The sequence below is a fragment of the Stegastes partitus genome, unplaced genomic scaffold (genome assembly GCF_000690725.1).
Source record: "Stegastes partitus isolate 25-593 unplaced genomic scaffold, Stegastes_partitus-1.0.2 Scaffold1257, whole genome shotgun sequence".
Lineage (NCBI taxonomy): Eukaryota > Metazoa > Chordata > Actinopteri > Pomacentridae > Stegastes > Stegastes partitus.
This window is the reverse complement of record NW_007578988.1, coordinates 47,730-65,423: the sequence shown is the minus strand read 5'-3', so window position 1 is coordinate 65,423 and position 17,694 is coordinate 47,730. Positions and strand designations below refer to the sequence as shown.

Sequence of the window (17,694 nt, the reverse complement as noted above, 5' to 3'; positions counted from 1 at the left end):
TTGAGGTCGCGTTGTCCGCCATCTTGAATCGCAAACACGTTGCAGCTACCTGTGATATAACTGTCAGCAACTCCTGTGACTCCGCCCAGTTTGCCACTAAATGCTCAGACCATCATGGGCCAGACTTTGAAGTCACATCGTGACATAAGTAGTGGGCTTCTGGTTGGACCACTGTATTGATTCACGTGTTACAGCAGCTGGATACAGATGAGGCAGGAAAGGAGCACAAGAATTACCTGTAGGGCTCAAGAATAAAGACATCATAATATCTCTACGTATAGATACATACAGATGTATTAATGTCCTCCCATTAAAGAAGGAAAAACACAGCAGTAACTGAAACAAGTTGAAATTGACAAAAGTAATAATAAATAAAAAAAATTATGAAAAGCATGACGTTGGTTTTGAATTTTGGTTCAACAGAAATATATATAAAAAAAACAACAAGCACCCAGCATGATGGGACCCATAAACTAATATGTAGTTGAACAACCCTCTGAGCCGATCACTGCCATCATCAGGTGTTTTCTGTAACTCTCAGTCAGACTTCTGCACCTGTTGGCTCATCAGCAAAGTGCTCTAATTTGTCTGGTACAGTTTTTTTTTATTATTATTATTTTCACACAAAATTCAAAAGCAACGACTTATTTCACTAAATTATAATTTAGCAAATTTTTATTTATTATTACTTTTTCCAGTTTCTAGTTATTTGAGTGACTGTTGTGTATTTTGCCTTTTCTTTGGGATGAATACATTTTGAGGACGACTGTATGATTCATTGTGACGTATCAGGATAGATACAGCGATGATGTGGAGGATAATGAACCCACAGTTCTGTTCTGGAAAAGGCCAGTGATAAATACCTACTTGGCGATAAAACTAATTTATAAACTCACATTTAAGAAGCCAACAGTTTGCCACTAAATATTTATGCCAAAACCATCATGGGCCAGACTTTGAAGTCGTGACGTTAGTAGTGGGCTGTTGGTTTACGAACTAGTCGACCCGTAAAACTCACCTGTTTTCAACCCGCTTTGGCACTGAACCCAAGAATATTCAGAAATGGAAATAGACGTGCTGAAGGTTTGAATAATCGCAGCCATGACCGACACAGAAACCTCCTCACATCCTCCTTTACCTCCTGTTCTCTTTTGCTCACACTTCCTTTGTGGGTGTTTTGAAGATCACAGCATGGGAAGACTTCACCTCCAACTAAAGCTCCTGTCTCCCCATCAGTGCCGCTCTTAATTGTGTTTTACTTCCTGTCCCATCGACTCTTCCTCTGCTTCCTTCACGTCCATCTTCTTTCCGTTCACCTCCCGTCTCCGTGCTCTTCACTGTTCCTCTGTCTCCCATCGCTCTTTGTCTCTTCCTCCTCCTCCTCCTCCTCCCGTCTTCAGGTTCCTGGTCAGCTTCATGGTCGACGCCAGAGGCGGCTCGATGAGGGGCAGCCGCCACAACGGCATGCGCATCATCATCCCGCCCAGGAAGTGCACGGCGCCCACCAGGATCACCTGCCGCCTGGTGAAGAGGCACAAGGTGGCGACACCTCCTCCGATGGTGGAGGGCGAAGGCCTGGCGAGCCGGCTGGTGGAGGTCGGCCCGGCGGGAGCGCAGTTCCTCGGGTAGGACTTGGTTTTATCCCACCGAGCTAGCTGGTGGCTTAAACTGCTTATTTTCGTGCACTCCTGTTCCGTGACCTGACATCTCCTTCCTTCTGCTTCTTGCCATCGCCATCATTTCCAGCCACCTGTGTTTTGTTTTGTTTTTTTTTTTGTTTTTATTGGACGGTGCGAATGCGTCGCATGTCGAGGTGTGATCGGTTTGGTCGCCAGTTGTGTTTAAAGGCAACGTCGCAAATGGTTGTGAAAATGTGTGAAAGTGGAGACTGTAAAGTTGTGCTTCAGTTTGAGTTGATGTCTGTATGTCAGGCTGTTAGTGTTTAATCCTCTGAGCAGGTTCTGGATGTTCTTACTCCAATATGGAGTCCTGCACCTCTATGGAAGCAGAACAATCATGAAGAAGGAGAGAGAGAAATGTCCTCTGTGCCATCAAACGTAGTTATAAAGCCACAAATCATAATAAAGGAAAAACAAACTTGGAGTTTCTTTAAATATTTATTTTGCAAAAATCAGGGATAAAATGAAATCTACATGACCAATTAACTTAACTAACGTAGTCACAATAACCAGATAGAATGTACAGAACACCTGAACACCACATGGAGCCAGTGAGAGGTCCTGATAGATTAATGTTAGGACCTGATGAGTTTGACGCCAAATCTGATCAAAGCTACTGAAAAACCTTCTACCAGCATCACAAGAAGCTCACAACAGAGCGGCGTTGGAGTTTTTTAAAATCAAATTTCTTATTGATTTGGAGGAGAAGCGGAAGGCAGCGAATGGGAAACGTGGACGGCTGTTTGGTCTGTGCTCACAATCCAGCGGTTTCATTTGATCACTTGTTGGTGTTTATTGTTGTGGACTGCCGAGTCGGGCCGCCATGACAGAGGCTTGTGTAGCGGTGAATGGCTTCAGGCCAGCGTTAATAAGCAGTGAATTAGCTTCTTAATTTGCCCCGGTAGCTCCTCTGTGGATGTGCAGCACAGAAAACGTGGAAATATGTAGTTCAGAATACCTGGCGTTTGTTAACTATTCGTGACATTTTTAATGTGAGCAAGCTAACGTTGTGGTCCTTATACAAGCGTGTGGAACGTTGCATTTCGGTGATTAATCAGTTTGACGATTAATTTTCTTCTTTGGAGGCGTCTTCTTGTTTTGAACTCTGATCAGCTGCTCGGTTTATGCAACAGTCCATGTAAATATGTGTTTTGAACTAAATTTGAAACCTTTAAGTGGTTTCAAGATACTTTATTGTCATTAAACACGCGTGTACGACGAAATTCCGCCTGTATGATGAAGTCTGTGTCGTATTTTGAGCAGAAAATTTGCAGAACATTTGTGCACAACAAACACAATGCGGTGTTGCGCTTCAGTCAGTGAGTCGATGCAGGTCTGTTCATCGCTTGACTCTTAGTGAGGCGCAGCATCCGTGACATGTCCATGGACACACTGGGAACACTGGAGTAGAGGTTTAACAGCAGCCGGTAGTGAATGAAGTAGAAGATTTGTTGACACATGTTGATCAAGAGCAGGATTTTCAAGGTGTAAAAACGTTGGGAAGCACTAAGAATGCTTTTCTTCTACCTAAAAGCCCAAAAAAGACCAAACTATTCCATTTCCTCCCGACAGCAGCTGGTCTCATCCACAAGTTTCATTATTATTATTATTACTACTGTCCTCTGTACATCTCAAGTTGTTTACGTCACAAACTATGAAAATTTGCACATGCCTGCTCACTGTAAATACTTTCGTTACTCTCTCCTCGTCAGCGTTTGCTGCAGTGCACCAAATCCCCACGTCCTCGCATGTAAGATCAAATATGATAAACTTTATTGATCCCTCGCCGTTACAGCAGCTGGTGAGGCGGAAAAGAAGCACGAGGATTACATAGAGGGATAAAAAATAAAGATGTGATAGTAAAAAAGGTCTCACACACTTCTTTGTTATGACACATAAGGACAGGTACAGTGATGTGGAGGATAATGAACCCACAGTTCTGTTCTGAAGGAGCCCAGTGATAAGAACCACTACGGGGCAATAAAACTGATTCGTAAACTCCCATTTAAGAAACCAGCATTTATTTGGTGTTCCTGCTTGAAAAATGGATAAAACTGTTGTAGCTGCTGATGAGCTTTTCTGTGAGTGAATTGTGTTATTTCACCATCTCACTGCATTGTTTTCTGACTATAGTCGTGATATTCGGCTCCTTTATGTCTGTGACCTGATCAGAAAGCAGTAACGGCTGATAACTGAAGCAGTGCTGTTTGCCTCTACTGACTCTGCGAGTGTGTGTTCTGTGTGTGTGTTTGATTGTCTTGCGGCCGCAGTAAACTACATCTGCCCAGAAAGCTGCCAGCCCTTAATGAAGGCGAGAGCCTGGTTAGTCCCGTGCTACAGCTGGGACCCAGAGGAACTAGATTTGTTGGGTAGGAACCAAACATAGCACCTCCTCCCTCCTCCCTCCTCCCTGCTCCTCCTCCTCCTCCTCCTCCTCCCGCCTCCCGGAGAGGAGGCGACATGGCCGAGGCTGATTCATGCTGACGGATTGTGTTACCCATCAACGTTGGCTTTGATTTGTCAGGATTTTGTTGCAGCATCGATGCGGTTGCCATGTAGTTTTGGGAAGAAATCACGCCTCAGTAACACGGACAGACGGAAAATTTTAAATTCTTCCTAAAACTACAAAACGTAGCTTGAACTCCATCGCAGTTACTTTCTTCCAGCCACTTTCATTTAGAAACCATCGTGTGTTTTTTTGTTTTATTATTATTTTTTATTTCAGAAGCTCTCTGAGGCTTCTCTGACTGTGGAGGTTTCTGATTGGCTGTTTGGACTGCGCTTGTTGGGCATGAGCCTTTTTATCCTCCTCAGAACGAGCATCATCCTGCTTCCCATGACTTCATATCTGAGATCAGTTTGACGTCATCGCACGGTGCCTTTGTGTGACTGATTTCTACTTGAAGTTGTTTCCATATTTAACATCATGAAAGTAGATTGTGTTGGATTGTACTGGTTCCCCTAATGAGTAAAAGTGGAAAATATTATCAACATATAATATTAACAGTATGTGATGTTTTTATGCCAGTTGTTTGACGCCAGCTATAAGACCACTTTCTTTTTTTTTTATTTTAGATTATATTTTTTTATTTTCATTATTTATTTATTTTTTATTTTATGATTATATTTTTTATTTTCATTATTTATTTATTTTTTATTTTATGATTATATTTTTTATTTTCATTATTTATTTTTATTTATTTTTTCTTATATATTTTTTTATATTTTCTTAATATTTTTTATTTTTTTTGCAATTTGATCTTATCAAATAAAAAATGCATAAAAAAGGCCTCGGATCTTAAGAAGCTGCAAAGTTAAGTATAGACAAAACGTTCTCCTAGATTGTTGATAATTATTTATTATTTGATTGCCGTTTATAATTTAACCAAATGAAAATATATTAATTCAATTCAGTTAAGTTTTATTTCTGTAGCGCTAGTTCACAACACGTCATCTCATCGCACTGAGCATAGTAACATGAAGACCTTATAAAATCTAAACAGACAACCAAACAATCCAAAATTTGGGTCCAAAGATGAGGCAGAAGACGAAGGACATGTGTTGTAGATGAGCTGTAGTACCTGGTTGTTCCACCAGGTGGCGCCTCTTGCTGTTTAACACTTAAGCGACCAGAGGAGGCGGCGCTCATACGACCAGCAGAGAGCATTGTGGGAGTTCAGCTTGTAAAGGGCCTCCATGAGAAAGCCTCACGAGCTGCTTAATGCCCTCCGACCTGCTAGACAGTCTGCAAACAGTAGAACGACATTTATGGAAAACTTTATTACATGAATGAACGTTTCTACTTTAACCAGTCAGGACCATAAACACGAGTCTGTTAAACTGATTGTTAATATTTCATTAATGCACAAAGTAGGCTAAGATGCTCCACAGGGGGGACCAGCTTTGTCTGCTTTAATGTCCAGATGTTGTAAACCAGCAAGAGGAAAAGTGGGCCAGACGACATCTGGTAGAAACCAGTGCAGTCTGTCAGTGTCTTGAAAATAAAAATGAGGTTTTATGTAGCCATTAGCACAGACGTGTGGACGTTGACCTGTCAGGTGGGTTAACCCTCTGAACCAGCTTCCTGACTCACTGTGGCCTCATTTTTCACTACAATATAAAGTTCTGCACCTTTACGGGAACAGAACAACTACAACCACAAGCAGACAGAACTCAGAAACATCTCGTGTGCAGGATGACGCAGCTGTAATCCAACAAATCATAAAAAAAGGGAAAACTTAATGTCTTTGATTAACTAAAACATTTAAAACCTGGAATCAGCGTGTACATTTTTCTAAGTGCCCACAAATGGAATAAAAATATAATGACTCTACATACTGTTACAGATATTTTATTATGTATTTGTTTACATATTTACCTCCTCTGTGCTCTGCATAGACACTGCCTGCAGTTCATCCGAAAAGTCCCTGAATTTTTGTAGCATTGGTTGCAGTTGGATGTCTTCAAGGTTGCACCGGGAAGCACAGAATTATTTTATTTACGTTTTTACTGTTCCTGTTAGTTAGTTAGTTAGTTAGTTAGTTAGTTAGTTAAATTCAAATGCAACGTGTAGAATAAAGTGAATCTGATGAAATAGTTGGAAATTCTTTTTGTTTTTACGGTTTCTGACTTTGAGAAATTGTCTGATTTTTTTTTTTTTTTTTTGCGATTTCTTCTAAAAGACAAAGAACCTGTCAGACGTGTCGATGAGATCGGGGGTTCAGAGGGTTATAAGTTATTTTAAAGCGTTATTTAGAAGTATGACGCCTTTAAAATGCTGTTTTCTGGGTGTTGAAGCAACATTTGGAGCATCGGTACTTCTGATGGATCTCCAGATATAATATACAATACGCCTGCGCTCAGATTTATGAGGGACATCAGCTGATCTGCTGCCAAAATTTATCTTTATCGCCGGCAGTGTGATTGAGGAAACAGCACCTTTAAGGAAAAATGATCTGCGAGAGAAAAAAGGGGTTTCAAGGAGGCGATTAGTTCCTGTTTAGTTCTGGTTCATCCTCCTGAGTTGCTTCCATGCCTGGTCTGATTAAGGGCTGTGCAGCTTTCTCTCCTCCAACCTCCTCACCGCATCTCATCCGTTTCGTCCAATCATTTGCTCTGAATGTGGCATCAAACCTGCAGCACGACCATAAAACCAGCATCCAGACCATTCAGTGGTTGTTTCTGTACGTCTCCTTTCATTTATGGCAGCTCGCATTTATCAACCCTCAATCTGAAGAATCCACAGAAATCCAGATTAATCCCTGGTTTATTCCCAGAGAGCTGCCATATGATGTCCGTCGTCTGTATTCCTGGTTTTGCATTAGTCTTTCATAACCGTCGCTTGGAGAGAGATCTGGTCTGTCTGCTCTCCGACCCAAACCCTGCAGATGTTTGTCAGTTCAGTCAGACGTCAGTGAAACCAGATTAACCCAACGGCGGCGTGTCCCTCCCCAGGCCCGTCATCGTGGAGATCCCGCACTTCGGCTCGATGCGAGGCCACGAGAGGGAGCTGATCCTGCTGCGCAGCGACAACGGAGAAAACTGGAAGGAGCATCTGTACGACTGCAAGACCGACGACCTCAACCAGCTGCTCAACGGCATGGACGAAGGTGAGGGTCCAACGGCTCTGCGGGTGCTGGTTCTGGAGCTCCCCGCTGCACAGATTGGGACGCAATGTGCAAAAAGTGAAATTCCAGACACCTGATGTGCAAGAAGGACTTAAAATTGTGATTTGGTGGATTCAAATTAAGTTGGAGACGGCAAATAAACGCATTGAGGAAACAGCAGAGGCAGAAAAATCTGAATTCTTAAAAGCAAAATGAGAAAAAAAGATGGAAAAATTTACAAATAAATGATTCAAGTTAGATCAATAATTGGCATTAATAACAGTAAACAGATAAGTCTTGTGTTTGTGGTTCTTTGTTTCGACTGGTTGTTCTTAGTAACCGGTTTTCTGTTTCCGTAGAGCTGGACAGTCCCGAGGAGCTGGAGAGGAAGCGAATTTGCCGCATCATCACCAAGGACTTCCCGCAGTACTTCGCCGTGGTGTCCCGGATCAGACAGGAGACCAATCAGATGGGACCGGAGGGCGGGACTCTGTGCAGCCGCAGCGTCCCGTTGGTCCAGGCCTCCTTCCCGGAGGGGGCGCTGACCAAGAAGATCAAGGTCGGACTGCAGGTGAGCTCAGGTTTCCAGCAGCTTTCAGTCTGGACGGGACCTTAGAAGGTTCTCCCACAAGTTTGATAACGCTCCCCTACCCTCTGCAAGGCTTCTCAGGTGATCTCTGTTGAACTTTAAATTACATTAATTTACATGTACATCAGTATCAGATCACTTTTAAATTAGCTCAGCGTTTAGTGCAGTTTACGATGTGTGAGCTGAACTGTTTCAGCCTCTCTGACTGATAAACCAAAGCCATGCAGTTTTTTAGGTAATAAATTAATCTGTTTTTTTTTATTATGACAAATGATAAGTTTACTAATTAATCTATTTTATTTTAGTTAATTTTTCATACATTTTTTTTTGTCTGTGACTGGTCATGATTTCATATATGAATTTATTCTTTTTCATTTTATTTTATTTTATTTTATTTTATTATAATTTTTTGATTTTATTGATTTAATATTTTTTTATCTAATTTTATTTTTTCCTCTTTTTTGTCCATGAATAATGATTTTATTTATTTAATCTATTTTATTGTCAATTTTTTTTGTCATTGACTGATAAAGATTTTATTAATTAAACCCATTTTATTTTATTTTATCATCTGTTTTTGTCTACGACTGACGATTTAATTCATTTAATCTATTTTATTTTATTTTATCATCTATTTTTTTCTATGACTGATGATGATTTTTTAAAATTTGATCTGTTTGATTTTATTTTATTTTATCCTTGATTTTTTTTTTCTATGCCTGATGATGATTTTATTAATTTAATCAGCTCCACTTGTTTCTTTTAACCGTCATATTTACTATTTCGCTCTGTTACGCGGCGTTAGATTGTAACCGTGTCTCCTCTCTCAGGCCCAGCCGGTGCCCGACGACACGGTGAAGAAGATCCTCGGTAACCGGGCCACCTTCAGCCCCATCGTCACCGTGGAGCCCCGCAGGAGGAAGTTCCACAAACCCATCACCATGACGATCCCGGTGCCGCCACTGTCGGGGGAGGGGCTTAGCAACGGCTACAAGGGCGACTGCACTCCCTGCCTCCGCCTCCTCTGCAGCATCACCGGTACGGCAGCAGCTTCACGCCTTCAGAGATCAGAGGAGCGTCAACCATCGTCATATTTTATAGCAGAAGATACAGAAATTAAAACGACGTCTGGCTAATTTTACGTTAATATATGAAGAGTCTTCCAAGATTCTTGTTTTATTTTCAATCGCTGGTTGATTCGCTTTCAGCAGATTTATTTTATGCTTTTGCACACATTGAACTATTAAATGTTGATTGATCCAGAATCTGTCATACTGGACAAGTGGATCAAATATTCTGAAAAATTAAACAACAACAAAAATCCATCTTTGAGCACAAATTAAGAAACAAATTAAAAATGCACAAGTCAGTTAGTGATATACAACTTTTATCACTGATTAAAAACACAACAGATAGTTATCCTTATTATATATATTTTTTTAGATATTTCAGGCTTTTATCTTTGATAGAACCTTAACGTTTTCAAACAGGCTAATATTTAAATGTGAAAACAAAACACAGTGTTGTTAATCAGTTGTCTCGCAGTTCTTCTTTAAAATTACTGGTCTTGGAAACTATTTCTAATATTAATCTAAAATTCCACAAACTTCCAAGTAAACATCCATATTTTTCGTGGCTACAGTGAATTGAGTGTACAACCAGGGAGGTGTTGTGTTTCACTTCCAGCTACCTGAATCTCAGGAAGCCTGCAGATATTTCCACTGTGACCCAGTGAACCACCAGAGTTCAGCATTTCTCGTTTAGTTTAAAGGACCAATAAGTCGTTATGATGATTCGTACCAATACAGTTTATTTAAAGAGGCGAATCATTAAAGATTATTAAGTCGTGAAATCATCAAACAAGTTGATTAATTCTAGTAAAGTGAGTTAAATATGTGCAGCAGACTGACAACGGCCTTCTTAAATTCAGTATTTTCCACACTTATTAAAATAAGTAGCAGTATTTTAGTATTAAACATGTTTCTGACTGATGTGAGTCCAGCTTGTGATGCTGTGTGTTTACAGGAAGTGTCACTTCCACTGAGCGTGTCCGTTATTAGTAGAAATAAATAAACGAGGTTAAACGCTGATTTTTTTTCCCCCCGTGTCTTGTCTGTCAGGTGGAACGTCTCCGGCTCAGTGGGAGGACATCACAGGAACGACTCCTCTGACGTTCGTCAACGACTGCGTCTCCTTCACCACCAACGTCTCTGCCAGGTCAGACCCAGAGCTGGTTTTCTGTCACATGTCGGGTTTCATTACGGGATTATTCCTCAAATCATCAGGAACCGTCAAACATCTCTGATCTACTGCTGACTTTTTAAATCAAACTGTAGAGATTTAAAATGAAATTGTGACTTGATATATCGGTTTGAGATTGTTCTCATATTCACACATTGAAATTTGAGGCTGTTCGAACGATAACATCTCAGAAACTATTAAAGATAGAAATCAGATATTTTCACTGTTTCTCGTCATGACATTGATTCAGAATCTGTCTGATTTCTGAAACTCTCTTCTACTTGAATCTACAAATAGTTTTTTCTGGTACAACTTGTCAAATCTGCTTCAGTCACTTCTGACAGTTCAATGAAAAAAACTGAGATTGATTGTTTCACAATAAAAGTAGAACTATTAAAGATAAAAGCCTGAAATGTTCACCGTTATCTCTCATCACGTCGCTGATTCAGAATCTGTGATATTGGACAAGTAGATCAAAAGATGTCTGATTATGGGTGAAAAAAATGAAGAAAAGTCCCGTCTTTGTGCTCATATTAACAAGAAAGTGAATAAAGCAGAAGTCAGCTAGTGATGTTTTCTGACCCACGTGTAGCTGCACGTCTGTTTTGCACTTTTATTAGAGGATTTATTTTATATTTTATTGCTGTTTTATTATCTATATCACCCTTTAACTTGTTTTTCTTCGACATGTGACCACATTAGCTGAAATTTCGTTGCATTTCGTGTACAGTGACAATAAAACTTCTTCTGCAATACGAAGCTAAATACGAAGAAAACTTTTATTATGACGAACTCAATCACAAAAATGAAAAATTATGTTATTTTTATTTAACTTTAATCACTGAATGTGACAAGAGAAACAGAGATATTGGCAGATAGTCTGATCCAAGTAGAACAGAGTTTAAAAAATGAGACAGATTCTGAATTAATGACGTAATGAGATATAGCTGTGAAAATTTAAGCATTTTGTCTTTAATAGTTTCTGACATGTTGTCGTTCAAAAAACTGCAAATTTCGATGTTTTAAAAATAAGCTAAAAGTGTGTCGATTCTTTTTTTTAAATCTCATTTATGAAGGTAAAATTTCACAAATATCTTTAGAAGTGTTCGTATTTTGTGCTCCATTTAAACTTTCAGGGGTGCTGGAGCAGGATTTGTGGTAAAGCTGCGATGCTTTGCCCTGGGTTGACTCTTATTTTGAAAGTCTTAACTCCCGTCGTTTCCGTCCGGCGCAGGTTCTGGCTGGCCGACTGCCATCAGATCCCGGAGACGGTGGGTTTGGCCACTCAGCTGTACCGGGAGCTCATCTGCGTCCCGTACATGGCCAAGTTCGTGGTGTTCGCCAAGATGAACGACCCGGTGGAGTCGAGGCTGCGCTGCTTCTGCATGACGGACGACAAGGTGGACAAGACTCTGGAGCAGCAGGAGAACTTCGAGGAAGTGGCTCGGAGCAAAGACATCGAGGTATTCAGGTTATTCTGCTGAAAACCTGCTCTGTGGCTTTGATTTTAAAGCTTAATCCAGAATTAATCCCCAGTAAATCACATTTTATGGCAGTAATAGGGCTTTTTTTATGCATTGAAACGTCTCCGTCGGCATTAAAACCTTTATTGTATTTAAATTATTACAAAATGATAACTTGCAGCACAGCTTCATGCCGTAATAAAAGGTTGTATCAGCCATAATATTCTACTTTCTGGAGGCTATTCATGATTTTTATTGAATAATCTATTGTAATGATGCTATAAGATCACCTCATGCTCTGAATGTACATCAAACTATCATATAAGTATCAGGAAAATTAGAAATGCTGCTTCAATAAGAGTAAAAAATAAAGATTAGAAAACTAAAAAGTGTGAAAAACCAAAAAAAAATCACAGAAAGAAGACGCTTTAGCAACTGAATACTGGTTAAGGAGATTTATTTCAACACTTAATAAAGTAAAAATAATATTTATTGATGCTTTTACAGGCTTTCTAAGAAATAAGAATAGAAAGAAACGGGAAAAATCTGTATTTTGTTTTAACCGATTTTATTAATTTGGGTTTCATTTACTCAAGAATAAAAGTCACTTTTGATTATTAAAGTAAAAAGTGACATGAAAATGCACAGATTTTGGTATTATATATTACTTTAGTGTGTAATTTATAATAATGATGCCGTGAGATTGCTCTAATTATCATATAAGCATTAGGACATTTTTAAAAAGTGCTTCGATAATCGTAAAAAACCTGAAAAGTGTTGAAAAACAAAACTCCACAGAACGATGAAGTTTTAGCAACTGAATGGCAAGAAAGCAAAAGTCTTTCTACACAAAATTAGCTAAAAATAAAATTTAATTTCACTTTTACTGGGTTTTTACTGCAAAAAGGAATATTTTGCATCTGCAAAAGAGAAGCAACTAGATGATAAGAACTGAAAGATGCTGGACAAATCTAGATGTTTGTAGCCAGTTTTGTTAATCTGGACTTCATTTACACAAACATAACAGACATTTTTGCTCCTAAAATGGTCAGAAATAACAGAAGATTGCACAGATTTCTGTCAAATAAGGACTGATCTTACTGTTAATCAGCCTCCTAAAGCTCATTCTGAGCAGGAAGAACTCTGTTTTTTACTCATCTTTTACTAAACATGATCAGTTTTCAGGCCTCCATGCTGCTGCCGGCCGTCCTTTTGTCCGGCTCTCACCCTGAACACCGTATGAAACGCTGACTTCTGCTGTGTTGCAGGTTCTGGAGGGCCGGCCCATCTTTGTGGACTGCTACGGGAACCTGGCTCCTCTGACCAAAGCCGGTCAGCAGTTAGTTCTGAACTTCTACGCCTTCAAGGAGAACCGTTTGCCCTTCTGCGTTAAGGTACCGTCATCGCCGCCGCCGCCTCCTCGGGCTGGAAAACGGAGGTGGAGGATGTAAAAATCTGAACAAAAGTGACCAAAACTACACTCACAGCTGAATACGAACGGGACGGGTCTAAATCCTGGATGTAAAGCATGCTAGCTCCGCTCCCCCTCTTCCAAACAGCTCATAACCCAGTTCCCGACATCGATCGACCCATTAACTTGATGCGATCCATAATCAATCCTCTCGCATCATTTGGTGCTCTGTTGCCGTGACAACTGTCTCTGCTGCGTGCGGATCAGATCACGACACCACAGCGGGACGCAAAGCAACGCTCATCGTTAATCGGAGAAATCCTCAATCGGATAATTAGTAGAAATTTAGTGTTGAATTTTGGGCAAGTCAAAGGTTGAAGCTTTGCTAAGTGATCTAGTTTAAACTTTCTTTGATGGCACATTTCAAAGCAGTGCAAAGTTTTATTGCAAACAGAGACAAAGACTTGTTTTCTCATAGACTTTAATATACCCTGTAGCAACCAGAAGAGTCGCCCCCTGCTGGCTGTTGGAAACAAAGCAGGTTTAACCCGTACATGTTGTTTCTGGTCAAATTTGACCCGTTTTGACATTTGACAGCAGTAAAAACACCCTAAACGTTGTTCTATTAGCCTGACATTTGATGACTTTACCTAAAATGACCCAAAATACACAAAAAACAAAATATTTTAAACTTTTACGCTGTTGTTCAGGTGCAGTGAGGCTGCCATATCTGACCCGTATATCCACTGAGATGGATTTTAGATCTACCAGTGTGGGTCAAATCAAGGAAAATGGTGGTTTTAAGGATTTCTGAAACTGTGAAACTGTATTTATGTGGTAACTTCCATATAAGTTACCATATATGGTAATTTCCTCAGGCTTTAAAAATGCCGGGGGGGGGGCAGAATCACATGACTTCATCCGACCAATCAACGAAGGCCAGGCGACATCACTCAGGCCTCTGACCAATCACGACTGAGCCAGAGTGACATTTGGACACAGATATCATAAGTTTCGGCAGTCTGACTGGTGATTTGGGAATAAATGTTCCTTCATCTTTATATGTGTATTTTTTACAATAATTTATCCACATAGTATTTGGATTTCTTTTATTTTACTCTAGGTGTATGAGGAATCGTATATGGTTCCTGCTTTGACTCTTATATCCACCAATAATGCTCCAGGGTTGAACATTTACATTTTCAGGTATTCCAATAACTGTTTAATGTAGTAAGCTAATGGAAGTTCTATTAGTCTGTAAGGTTTTCCCTGCTTGTGTCGCTCATGCTCCTCTGGAAGATTCGGCTCAAATATGCTGGAATTTAACTTTGTCCAACGCTGCGACGTTCAGGTTTAACCGCTCAGTGGTGATGCTCGAGAAACATCTGCACTGCGTTTCACCTGGTTAGGACGTTTGGTGGTAGAAAATGGCTATAATCTATAGTCAGTTTTTACGTTTGCAAAGCGCGTCTCTGAATATACACAACTCTTACGCCTCATGCAGCTGCTTCCGCTGCTGTACGACGCTCTAGTGCGCGATGTGGACGTTTGCATCGAGGTCGATCCGCGGTAACTAGAAGACGTTTTGTTTTGTTTTTTTGTCTCTGCAGGTCAGAGATCCCAGTCAGGAGCCCTGCGGTCGCCTCACTTTCCTCAAAGAGTGCAAAACCATCAAAGGCCTCCCTCAGACGGCCGTGTGCAACCTGAACATCACGCTTCCCGCCGTGAAGAAGGTAAGGCAGCGTGGCGTCTCCGTTCTCTGTTGTCACGTCCATAACCACACTCATGGTCAGGGTTAGTTTGGGCCCCTTCCCTTCGGCAACACTTATATACATGAAAGGACAGAGAAAGACTTTGGCCAAATTGCCGCCACTGTGTCTTTTATCTGTTTAAAGCTTCTCTCTATGTATATATATATATATATATCTCGGTTTTTCTCTGCAGTGGATTCTCGTCATTGGCTGTTCTCATTTTGTTCCTACCTGCCTTCTTTGATTTGGATGCTTTTTGGCTGAGGGCTTGTGTGTAAACAAGTTTTTTTTTTTTCATTATCAAGGCTGGGCTTTTTTGTGGCTTGAGTTCATTTTTGCTGTTTTTTGAATGTCGGCGCTTTCTGCATTTTTTTTTGTTTGTTTGTTTTGTTTTCTCTTTGTTTGCTAAAGTGGCTTCTCTTCTGAGTTGGAGCTTCTGTCAATCACTCCTTTTTCACACCCTGATGTTTCTTTTCCCCCCCCTCCTCCTGCTTTCCATTATGTTACTCCCCCCTGTTTCTGCAATGCATCTTGGGAACCAGGATATGGAGTCAGATGCCGAGGACGAGGTAAACCACACCCTCCCCACCATGTGCTGTCCTCTGCGCTAGATCTTTAGCGACGCTGCTCTGCTCTTCATAGCCTTATTATTATTCTTTCCGCTTCTACAAGGGCAACACAAGCTTTCCTTGTTCAACGCAACCTTTAGCTGCTCAGTTTTGCATGATATATGGTAGAAAATGAAGAACTACTTGTCCTATGTTCAGTCCTTCTCCCTTGCGCTCTGCAGTTTGTAGCTCTGGAGTTCACTTGTCCTTAAGTTAAGATTTAAGCTCTATTACCTGAACCCTCTGAACCCCAAGCAGCGATTGCGGCACTTTTGCTCACCGTGAACTCATTTTCACTGCAATTTGAAGTCCTGCGCCTCCACGGAAACAGCACGACCATGACTAGAAGAGCGAGAACTCAGAGTCTTCGGTGTTGTTTGACTCAACTGCAACGCCATAAATGAGGAAGAATTTAAAAGAAAAACCTGGAATCAACAGGTACATCATTTTGTGCCCACCAATACTGGGAAGAAATGGTGACTCCACAAACTAGATATATTTAACATTTTTAGCTTGTTTCCGTACTTGTATTCTACAGAGAATAAAACAATGTATAGAAAATAGCTGGATGGACTTCTACATGCTCCGTGTAAACACAGCCTGCAGTTCAGCCGGAAAAGAAAAAAATAATAATTTTTGTCTCATGACTGTTGGTCACAGTTGAGGCTTCATGATTGCAGCAATGATTGCAGATTTTTTTGTATTTCACACAATCTAATTTGAGTGAATGGTTTATTTTTGGCAAATTTTTAAATGAGACATGTAGAATAAAGTGATTTTGATTAGATATAGCGATTTCACGCTGAGAATTGGTTTGAATTTCACAAAATCTGATGATTTTTTCTGTTTTTGCAGTAGCTGTATCAGTCATGGTTGCATCAAGGAGTGCAGAATATTTAGTTTTTTGCAGAATATGGTTACCACAATTTTTTGGGGTCAAATTTTTTAATCAAAATATGTGGAATAAAATGATTTCAATATAAAGAAATCACAATTTTTATCATTTTGCAGACGGAGCTTCAGACCAATTAAATCTGAAGATTCTTTCTGTTTTTGCAGCTCTGATAAATGGTGTCATTTTGGGGATTTTTTTTTTTTAAACAAAAACAACGTGCTTTTCAAACCTGCCGGTTTCGGGGTTCAGAGGGTTAAAACTGAAAATTTGCACTTATAAGTCCTTGTAATTTAGAGTTTGTAGCCTTATAGTGACTAACTCAAGCTAATTTGACTAGCTTGGCATAATAACACTTAAGAAGTAGCATCGGCACTAACAAAACAGAGAACTGAAGTGCAGTGAATCCTCTTAAAGGAGAATTTGCATCTAAATCTGGGCTTTGTTTTACATGCAAATAGCAACTAATCCAGACTAGAGGGTTTGCTTCAATTTGACAGGTCCAAATGTTGCTCATTTGGCAGCACTCTGACATGCAGGGTGACCTAGAACTGATAGGATTTTGTGTTGTTTGCTATTGTTGCAGACTGAAAAGCCAGAGCGACGTCATACCTTTGCATCCCTAGCCTTACGTAAGCGCTACAGCTATCTGGCCGAGCCTGCACTGAGTGAGTTTGACATCTTCACTAACAAACCGTTTGATGACTATAATAAGTTTCGTGGATAAGTTAGTTGCAGTATTAATTCACTAACCTGTAAAAAAAAAAAAAAAAAAAAAAGCGTGATCAAGTCTGTAGAAAGATGTGACTTACCTAATGTAATAAATGCATATTTCTCATCCTACATGACATGCACTGTCCACATGCTTGTTTACGACATGGTACATACTTTTTGCATGGGTCAATGAGTGGTTTTTGAGTTTCTGTGCCATGCTGCCCACGTTGTGAGTTCTCCTGGGTTCGTTTGGTTGATTTCCGCTGCTGAGTTTCACGAGTGAAAATGCAGCAACGACAAAATTTTCCTTTGACTTACCGACGCGATGTCAAAAAGGCGCCTTGGAAAGGGGGTCAAAGTAAAATTTTCATTTGTATGTCATTTGTTCCCTCTGAGTTGAAAGCTCTTTTTGGCTTTGTGATGATGTAGCAGCTTTGTGTGGGACAAAGACAGAAAAAACTGCATGTTTAGAGGTCTTGGCTTTCTTTCAGGTGTTTTCTTTTCAGTTTTTCACAATCTTTGCTTGTCACCAATTCGATGCTGCATGACAAAATGGGCCAAAACTGTAGTCTTGGAGAGCACATTTTGTCATATTTTGTTTGTTATTAAGAAAAAGGAAAATGGAAACTTCTGCAGCCCTTGGCTCTATTGTATCTTAGTGTCTAAATTGTCTTTGAGGAATCTGTCATTATATATAATTTTTGGACCAAACAGATAAAAGGCACTTTAAAAAGCGGATT

General features: G+C 40.1%; 1 protein-coding gene across 1 annotated transcript in view; it reads left to right on the top strand.

The window, feature by feature from the left end:
* LOC103369229 (ankyrin-3-like) overlaps positions 1–17,694 on the top strand; it is a 98,807-nt gene that overhangs the window by 67,289 nt on the left and 13,824 nt on the right. The window contains exons 26-35 of the mRNA XM_008297892.1: positions 1,401–1,625; positions 7,134–7,288; positions 7,645–7,856; positions 8,705–8,912; positions 9,995–10,091; positions 11,350–11,578; positions 12,847–12,972; positions 14,600–14,722; positions 15,283–15,309; positions 16,827–16,908. Coding sequence (XP_008296114.1) covers positions 1,401–1,625; positions 7,134–7,288; positions 7,645–7,856; positions 8,705–8,912; positions 9,995–10,091; positions 11,350–11,578; positions 12,847–12,972; positions 14,600–14,722; positions 15,283–15,309; positions 16,827–16,908 — 1,484 coding nt within the window. The remainder of the gene's footprint in view (positions 1–1,400; positions 1,626–7,133; positions 7,289–7,644; positions 7,857–8,704; positions 8,913–9,994; positions 10,092–11,349; positions 11,579–12,846; positions 12,973–14,599; positions 14,723–15,282; positions 15,310–16,826; positions 16,909–17,694) is intronic.